This window comes from Eubalaena glacialis, chromosome 15, assembly GCF_028564815.1.
Source record: "Eubalaena glacialis isolate mEubGla1 chromosome 15, mEubGla1.1.hap2.+ XY, whole genome shotgun sequence".
Lineage (NCBI taxonomy): Eukaryota > Metazoa > Chordata > Mammalia > Artiodactyla > Balaenidae > Eubalaena > Eubalaena glacialis.
In genome coordinates this window covers 71,984,705-71,994,410 of record NC_083730.1, presented here as the reverse complement: position 1 = coordinate 71,994,410, position 9,706 = coordinate 71,984,705, and the positions used below count along the sequence as shown (strand labels likewise).

Sequence of the window (9,706 nt, the reverse complement as noted above, 5' to 3'; positions counted from 1 at the left end):
GAGAAACCACACACCAGGCCACCTGTCTACAAGATTTTAAAGATAAAGCACCGAGCACATTGCCTGGCACATGGTTTGTGCCCGGTAAATAGCCCAAGAGAGGCCTTGTAACTGGTCCCAGACCCGCACAAGACGTCTGATTCCCATTCAGTCCTGTGCATTCTTAAGAGTGAGATCAAGACCTCCCTTGCCCATCCCCCAGCCTGCCCACGGGAAAAGAATAAATAACAACAGCAGCATTTTCATTTTATAAGCACTTGGTTTTATTGCACAGAAGCAATTGAAAGTGGACTCCAGTGGAAAAGTGCGCCCTGGCATGGTTCAGTGGCCAGTGCCCAGCCCCACCTGCTCCAGCTCTTCCAGGATAGAGAGCTTTGGGCAAGGGCTCGACCACTCCTTTGGAAAACAGAAGGCATTCAGGAATAGGTTAAGACATCTCAAGCATAATGTGTTTCTAACTGCTCATTCATTATTGCGGTCATCGGTCAGTTGCACATACAGGAAATAAATGCACTTATTTGGAGAGGAGGGGGGCAGTTTTTATAGTCAAGTGTTTACATGTGGCATTCGGCATATATCACATTCGGCTACATAAGCTATCATAACATAATTGTCCATCGCCTAGGGAGGGTTTGGGGCGTGGGGCCGGGGGTTGGGAGGACCCTCTCTTGCTAACACACTGCTAATAGAAACTCCTGTTTGGTGAAGGAGGGCCTAAGGAGGTTCTAAGCAGAGTTTCTTCTTAAAGAAAAAGGAGAAAAAATGAAAATTCGTTACACCGACTCTTGAGCTCCCAGACCCTCCTGAGTTTCTTTGGCTGCTCTGGATGTTCCTTTCTCCCTGCCTTACTTCTCTCCCTTGGTGGCCTTGTCTTCTGTGGCCTTCTCTGGAGGCCTGCTGTCTTTCTGGTCTGTGCTAGAGGATTTCTCAGCCTTTTCTGCCTTGGCTTTGCCTGGTGTGGAGGCCTCCTTGCTGGGCTCCTCCTTGGCTTGGGCCTCTGCTTTGGGTTTCTCCTCAGGCTTCTTGGCCTCTGTGGCCTTCCCCTCCTTGGCGTCTTTTTTCTCAGGTGCCGCTGGCGTCTCTTCCTTCTTTGGCTTTTCCGGCTCTTTCTCTGCTGCTTTGCTGGGTTCTTTGGCCTTGGCATCATCTGGTTCCTTCTTGGCCACCTCAGTCTTCTCTTTGGGTTTGGCCTCTTCCTTCCCCTTGGCAGCAGCCTCCTTCTCTGGGGTGGTTGCTTTTTTCTTATCTTCAGCCTCTTCCTTCTTGGCTTCAGCTTTGGGTTCTTTGGGCTTTTCCACAGCAGGGTCCTTCTTCTCCTGGACCTCGGGCTTTGGAGCCTCCTTCTTGGGCACCTCATCTTTCTTGCTGTCCTTCTTCTCCTCAGTTTTCAGTGTGGCTGGAGCTTTCTCTTCCTCTGTCTTCTTTGGGGGCTCTTTGACTTTCACCTCCTGGGGTTTCTCTTCCTCTTTCATGGGGGACTTTGCCTCCTCCTTCTTTGGGACCTCCTTCTCAGGAGCCTTGGCCTCCTCCTTCACAGGAGACTTGACCTTCTCTAGGGATTTGGCCTCCTCCTTGACAGGGCTTTTGGCCTTCTCTGGGGACTTTGCTTCTTCCTTCATGGGAGACTTGGCCTTCTCGGGGGACTTCACCTCAGCTGGGGACTTGGCCTCTTCTTTAACTGGGGATTTGGCCTTCTCTGGGGATTTGGCCTCTTCCTTCACAGGGGACTTGGCCTTCTCTGGGGATTTGGCCTCTTCCTTCACAGGGGATTTGGCCTTCTCTGGGGATTTGGCCTCTTCCTTCACAGGGGACTTGGCCTTCTCTGGGGACTTCACCTCCACTGGGGACTTGGCCTTCTCTGGGGATTTGGCCTCTTCCTTCACAGGGGACTTGGCCTTCTCTGGGGATTTGGCCTCTTCCTTCACAGGGGACTTGGCCTTCTCTGGGGACTTCACCTCCACTGGGGACTTGGCCTTCTCTGGGGATTTGGCCTCTTCCTTCACAGGGGACTTGGCCTTCTCTGGGGATTTGGCCTCTTCCTTCACAGGGGACTTGGCCTTCTCTGGGGACTTCACCTCCACTGGGGACTTGGCCTTCTCTGGAGATTTGGCCTCTTCCTTCACCGGGGACTTGGCCTTCTCTGGAGATTTGGCCTCTTCCTTCACAGGGGACTTGGCCTTCTCTGGGGATTTGGCCTCTTCCTTCACAGGGGACTTGGCCTTCTCTGGGGACTTCACCTCCACTGGGGACTTGGCCTTCCCTGGAGATTTGGCCTCTTCCTTCACCGGGGACTTGGCCTTCTCTGGGGACTTGGCCTTCTCTGGGGACTTCACCTCCACTGGGGACTTGGCCTTCTCTGGGGATTTGGCCTCTTCCTTCACAGGGGACTTGGCCTTCTCTGGGGATTTGGCCTCTTCCTTCACAGGGGACTTGGCCTTCTCAGGAGACTTGGCCTCAGCTGGTGATTTTGCTTCTTCTTTCATAGGAGACTCAGCCTTTTCTGGGGACTTGCCTTCTTCCTTCATTGGGGACTTGGCCTCCTCTTTCTCTGGAGATGCGGCCTCTTCTGCTGGGGGAGATTTTGCTGCTTCTTCTCCCCCTTCCTCCTCCTCTTTGGCCTCTTTCTCTTCTTCTTCAGTCACTTCCTCAGTCAGTTGGACCTCCTCTGTCTGTTCCTGCACAATCACAGTTTCCTTCTCTAACTTTTCTACCACCTTGATCTTCTCTTCGCTTTTGACCTTTATATGAGTGGATACGGCAGGGATTTTGGGGAGTCCTTCTAGAAGGGAGAAAGGACTCGGGCCAAAGCCAATCCGACACTCTTCACCCTCCAGGAGTTTTCTGCAGAATGGATAATGGAACACATTACTATTAACACAGAGCCGATCAATGAGTTAGGGGGCTTCCTGAGTTACTCTGAAGGTCCACCGCATCCAGTGATATGCACTTTGGTGGAGGAAGGGATGTGAATGGTGGGCACTCTGAGACTGGAGAAGGTCACTTAGCAGATCATCCCAGGGACCACCCAGAATCCACACCCCAATGGCACTGCTCTTGTTTAATGCAGCTAAGGTTGCAACTTATAAAACATTTTTCTCCTGAAAAAATGGCCCTCAAGAGAAAACACCTATATTAACAACATTTATACTTATTGTCCCTCAACTAAAATATTCAAGAGAAAGGTGGGAGTATGAGCAAGGAATTCCACATGTATAAACCTGGGTTTAAGAGGTCTTAGAATGTTCCCATTTGAATTTCAAGGGTCTCCTGTTACCTTATATTCTCATCCTTTGGGTTTTAGGAACATGGTGGGGGCAGTTTCCACTCTTTTCTACTCACTAGATGTGTGACTTTAGCTAAGCCACTCAAACTCTTTCATCCTCGGTCTCCTCATTGGTAAAAACAGGGTCATTAAGAGTCCTAACCTCAGAGGGTTGTTTCAGTGAAATAATAAATAAAAAGAACCTGGCAACACCTGCCTCAGAGTAAGTGTAGGGGTTACCCATACAGACCAGTGCTTTGCGAATTTAACGGCATGCAAATCACCCAGGGATCTGATTAAAATGCAGATTTTGATTCAACAGGTCTGGGGTGCCTTTCTAACCAGCTTTCAGATAATGGTGATTGTGCTACTCCATGGACAACACTTTGAGTAGCAAGACTAGAGATTAGAGCCAAGACGTGGGAAGTGAAGGGTCACTAGCCAACAACTGGGACAGGTCTTCACAGGGTCAGCCCTGTTCCTTAGCAGGAAACTGCTAAGCTGGGAGGTCTCTTGGCTTTCTCATGGCCACTTTTTACTGAGGGCTTTCTCTGTGGCAGCCCAGTGGTACCTGTGTTACCTGGATTAGCTCAGGAACAGGATTAGCACCTCCTCCCAACAATCCCAGGACGTGGGTACTGTTATTATCACCCCTATTTTATTTCCCCAGGAAACAACTGCTCAGAGAGCTAGGAATCTCTAAGAGGTAGAGTTGTGAAGGCCCTTGACAACTCAAGTACCTCCTTTCCCTCCAAGACAACCTCTAGCTGGCTGGACTTGGGAAGAGGGTGAGGAGGTTTAACCCTCTGAATCACTGTCAGAATGAAACTAAGTCACTCTCAAGATATTTGTCTCTCAAAAGGTAGAATGGTGGTTGCCAGGGCTGGGGGGAGGGAAGGGAAGGGAGTGGAGAGTTACTGTTTAATGAGCACTGAAATTCAGTTTGGGAAGATGAAAAACGGTCTGGACATAGATGATGGTGATGATTGCACAATAATGTAAATATTTTTAATGCCCCTGAACTGTATACTTAAAAATGGTTAAATGGTAAATTTTCTGTTATATACATTTCACCGCAATAAGAAAAAAAAAAAATTTTTTTTTTCTCTAAGACTGGCAGGCTACCTCACTGTGGGGCTTAAAATCCAAGGCTTCTCCTTCTAAGAACCACCACCCAAAGGCCCCCTGGCCCCCTGACCTGTAAGCAGCAATCTCAATATCCAGGGCCATCTTGACATTGAGCAGGTCCTGGTACTCTCGGAGCTGCGCTGCCATCTCCCACTTGGTGTTCCTGAGCTCAGCATCCAGCTGCTGGATGGCTTCCTGGGGAGGAGAAGTCACATACATGTCACGCGCCAGTCAGCATTCTGGCCCTCAGCACTGGAGGAGCTGCGGCAGGCTATGCAAACCCAACGTAGTCCTGTTCAGCCAGGCTTGCTGGGGCCAACCCCCACCCAGTGAAAGCTACGGATCTCATTCATGGACATGAAAGTCACCTGGAACAAAACTCCTGCTTGTGTGTATAACCTCAGCCTGGGGAGTGGTCTGGAACGAAACACACCAGACACCAACAATGGTCATCACAGGTCAGTGGGATGATCGGTGAATTTTTACAGATCTTAAGCTTAGAAAGGGCTCAGTGGGAACAGGGCCTTGTCTGCTTTGGCTCCCTATTGTTTCCCCAGTGCTCCAAAGTGCCTGCCTCACAGTACAGGCTCAGGAGGCATCTGTTGACTGAGACAATACACAGAAGCACACTCAATACGAGCTGAAGCTTCTCCCCTGACCCCAAGCCCACTTAGCCACTGCTTGAAGTGAATCAGTATGGCTGATTTTTATTGCCTCCTTTTTCTACAATCACCATATATTACTTGCATAATAAGCTCTTTAAAAGCGGTATTTTCTTTTGGCAGTTGTCTTTAATGGGAGGTATCTGCCAAGGCCTTCCCCAGGCTACCCTCACTCATAGATACTGGTTATTGTTTACTGAATGCCCACTATGACCAAGACCCTGCTGAGCACACTCACTCCTTGCATGAAAAGTTCGTCTCTCTCTTTAATCTTCATAGCTCTGCAAAGGAGGCTTTTTTTTTTTTCCCATTGCATTGAGGGAATTCAGAGTCAGAGAGGCAGACACTTTCCTGGGGTCACACGGCTAGAAAGACATACTGGTACCCCTGGTATGTCTGACTCCAAGGCCCATGGTCTTAACTACAATGACCCCACTCAAAGAGGGGCAATGACTTGTCCAGGGTCACCCAACCAAGTGAGACAGTCTGGCTGTCTGCCCCACCCCTGCCCACCTGGTAGGATGCGATGTCAGCCTGATGACGGTCCTCCAGCTCAGAGCGCTGCCTCTCCAGTGAGTCCTTGGTGCTTTTGAGTGCCTCCAGCTCTGTGGTCCTGGCCTGCAGCTGCCGCCGGTACTCAGTTATCTCCTCCTGTGCCAGGCGCATGGCGTCTGTGTTCACCTTGGCTGCCTCTGACAGTCGGTCCAGTCTCACTGGGAGAGAAGGGAGTAGGGCACAGGGTTAGACACAACTGGATTTGGATTCTACTGCCCAGATCTGGAAGGTGACACACATGGGTTGAGGACCTACTGAGTGCCGGTGCCATTTTGGATGCTTAACTCACCCTATCCTTTGTGATAGGCAAATGACGACTGCCCAAGGCCAGTAGGCCAGTTTGAGTAGCAGAGCTGGGATTTAAATCTAGTGTCTATCTGGCTCCAAAGATCACACTGTCTCCCCAAACTCAGGATCTGGAAACTCTGCAGGGCAAAGGAAGCCCACATTTCTGGTCCTCCTGGTTCAGCTCCCCAGCAAAGCCTGGCAGTGCTGAGGGTTCATATGTGAAACCTGACCCATGGGGCTTAACTCTGAGCTTGTGGTTGAACAAGTTAATGAGTCTGTGACCTTTAGAGGCACGAGGACGCCGTGAGCCACCATGTAGCCATAGCCCCTTCCTTGCAGGTTTCTGCTTTGCAGAGCCCAAGGTCACTGCAGAGCCTGGGGCCTGCGTGCCAGCTCCTCTGTCCCCTCCTCCCCCTTGCTGCGCATTCTCTAGCATAGGAGCCCCTGTGCCAATGGCAGCCACACCCTGGCCCCTGTGAGCAATGGGCTGCAGGTTCCCAGAAGACTTTTCAGGGGCCAGTGGGGGTCTGGAGGCTAGTCTGAACCTCCTGAATATGGACATCCTGAATCCTGAGATAATGACACACAGGACCTGAGTCTTGGGAGTGGGGGAGGAAGAAGGGATGCCAGCTGGGTGGTCCAGAAGTACTGAGATGGATGAAGGGCAACGCCCAAGAGAGCAGAGAGGTTTGCTCTGGGAGGAGCCTTGCTGCAGAGATGGGGGAGGGGATGGTTCTGCCACTGCAGAGGAGAGGAAGGAACTGGAAAAGCAAGGCATCAAAATCCCAGCTTTTCTGGTTTTTCTCTGCTAGTACTGGCAAAGACTTAGAAACCATCCAAGTGGGTGAGGATTCTTACGCACTGTGGATCACAGACCTGTCTGAAAATCACTGAAGCCTCTGTACCCTCTCCCAAGAACAATGCAGTTTTACAGACAGTTTCAGGAAGGCTCATGGAGCTCCCCAGGGTAAGAAGCCCAGTTAGTCGACCCCCCTTTCAACCCCCAAAGAAATGAAAACCAGAGAGGGCAAGTGTTGGTCAAAGTCACCCTGCAGGTGCTGGGCACAGCTTCAAAGCTGCTGCAGCTGCAACCTAGCTGACTCAGGGTGGCACGGAGTTGGGGGAGGGAGATGGGTTTGGGAGGCTCCCGGCTTTTCTGAAGGGGAGCAAGGACATTAAAGGGCCCACAAGCCACTTCGGCTTCAGGCACCAATTGGTTGTAATGGTGGTCCCCCTGGGGAGAAAGAATGCGAGAATGACCCACTCTCCCCAACTGTACTGGGGAAGAGCCCGACAGGTGTCAGAATAGGGTTCTCTGCAGTGTGCAAGAAAGTGGGTGGGCATCATTGGACAGGGAAGCCATGTTACTTTGAAGGGCAAAGAGCACCCCAGCGACTAGAAGCCGGCACCGCTTTGGAGCAGTAGAGGGAACCTGATGAAGAGGGGCCTCACAGTGCGGTTACCAAAACTCGGGAGAAGAAGCAGAGAGGACCCAGAGTTGAAGGACAGATATAAGGACCCTGGAGAAGGCCAAAGGAGAACCTAGAGTTGGGGGGAATGGGGGGGGTTGTCCCACAAGAGACCTAGAGTAAAACTGTTTAACTAAGGGCATGCACTCTGCAGGAGGAAGCTGAGCAGCGCACCACCCAGTCCAGCCACCTCTATGCAGAGTCCACCAGCACCCTAAGTCACGCCACCCTTCCCCTCAGTGACCGACCAACAGAGGGAACCCCATCCTCCCTGTCCCCGCTCGCCTGCGAACCTCGGAACCACTCCTCGGACTGTAGCGTGCTCTGCACTGCGTGGCCTTCCAGCTGCGCGCGGATCTCGCGCAGTGCCGACGTCACGTCGCACTTGAGGGCGTCGCGCGCCTCGGCCTGCGCCTGAGTCTGCGCGGCGCTGCTGCCCTGGATCTGGCCGAGCAACTCGCCCACCTCCTGCTGGTGGTGACGCCTCAGGTAGCCGCACTCTTCCTGCAGGGCCTGAGCCTTCTTCTGCAGCTCGACGCGCGCCGCTGCGGCCTCCTGCGCAAAGCGCGCAAGTGCGCGCGCCGCCGCCTCAGCCTCCTCGCGCTGCCGGGCCTCGTCGTCTAGGCGCTGGCGCACGTGCGCGATGTCCTCCAGCAGGTGCTCTTGCTCCAGGCGCAGCTGGCCGCGGGCCGCGCCCAAGTGCAGCACAGCGCCGCGCATCTCGCGCACCTCGCGCTCGTATAGCTCGCCCATGGCGGCGCGGCCCGCCTGCTGCTGCCGCAGCGCCTCCGCCTCTCCCTCCAGGCTGCGGTTATGCGCCTCGAGCTGCCGCACCTTGTCGATGTAGCCCGCGAAGCGGTCGTTCAGCGCCTGCAGCTGTTCCTTCTCGCTGCGCGCCGCCGCCGCCACCACCACGCAGCCCTCCGGTCCGTTGCTCAGCGTGTCTAGCGAGTCGGTGCTGGAGGCGGCTCCCGCGCCGCGGAAGCGGCTCGGCGAGGCCGACACGGAGCTCACGGACGTCCTCGCCCATGAGTGGAAGCCGCTGGAGGAGCCGGCTGCAGAGCGCGCTCCACCCGCGCCGCCCTTGCGAGCCAGCCCGTAGTGCAGACTGCCGCCTCCGTGGAGCGGCGCGAAGGCGCCCAGCAGCGCCTCAGCGCCGCTGAAGCTCATCTTGGCCGGAGCAGGTGCGGCTGCCGGCGGAGCGGGAACCCGAGGCCGGGACGGGGCGGGTGGCACTGCGGTAGCACCCGGACGGACGGCCCTTTTATAGCAGCACGGCGGGGTCCAGCCCCTCAGCAGTTGCTGGGCGGGGGGGAGCGGGGGAGGAGGGCCCCGCCCTCTCCGCCTCCTCCCGCAGCGGCCCGGGGCCGGCTGGCTCCGCCGCAGTGAGAGGGGCGGGGCAGGGAAACCAAGGAGTGAAGGGAATCGACGACGCAGCGTCAGAGAAGCACCGCCGAAGCAGAGTCAGGCGGTAGAGGACTCCCGGAGCGGACCGAAGGGGAGCCCTCTGGTGCGGGTCGGGAGACCCTGCTACTATGTTCGGAATTAAAGAAGGAGCCTGAAATGGGGGGGGGGGGCGGGCAAGGAGACCTGATGGGAATAGGGGCAGGATGCCTTCGGGATGGAGCGATAGAAGACTCAGTAGGATGAGAGGACCCCCGAATGAGAGGGAGCACAGGTTTTTCCTCATAGTTAGACCCTCAGGATAGGAGATGCAGAGTGTCTGCAGCCGGCCCGGAATAGGGGAGGGAGAAAAGTAATCCTGAATGGAGGCATAGTGGGCACTACAGAGGGTAGAGGTAGAAAACCCCTGAGTGGAGGTACACTGTTCCCCTAGTAGCTAGAGGGGCCACCAGGAGAGGGCTCAAGGAACTTTGCAGCCGGCTCCGTAATAGGGGAGGGGGACCTGGAGTTGGGGAGGGCGACAAGGCTGCCCTGAATTGGGTGTGTGGGAGACACTGCAGAGGATGGAGAAGGGAAGCCCGGATTGGGGGGCACAGTGGTCTCCGCAGGATAGGAGGCAGGAGACCCTACAACCGGCCCCAGCAAGGAGGGCCCTTAGTGAAGTGGCAGAGGGTCCCCTGTAAAGGCAGGGTGTGTGAGGGTCAGAGAACCAAGAGTGGGCGTGCTTCGGGGAACTTGGCATGAAGCTGGGAGAGTTGACGCCTGTGGGGAGTGGGGGAAGTGACAGGAGGGCTAGGAGTCACCCAGGCCAGGGTCTGCACACTGAGGTCAGCTCCACAGTTGCTGGCAAATGACCTTGGACAAGTTGTGCCCCCTCCCCCCCGACTCGGTTTTCCCATCTTTACAAAGAAAGGACCTTGCCCTGGGTCAGGCTGCAA

At 54.6% G+C, this 9,706-nt stretch overlaps 1 protein-coding gene across 1 annotated transcript; it reads right to left on the bottom strand.

The window, feature by feature from the left end:
* Nucleotides 1-272: 272 nt before the first annotated feature.
* NEFH (neurofilament heavy chain) lies at nt 273-8,534 on the bottom strand. The gene is made up of 4 exons (XM_061169603.1): nt 7,658-8,534; nt 5,566-5,765; nt 4,461-4,585; nt 273-2,841 (listed from the first exon to the last, which is right to left on the bottom strand). Exons 1-4 carry the CDS (start codon nt 8,532-8,534, stop codon nt 846-848), a joined length of 3,198 nt encoding a protein of 1,065 aa, XP_061025586.1. The 3' UTR covers nt 273-845.
* Nucleotides 8,535-9,706: the final 1,172 nt, after the last annotated feature.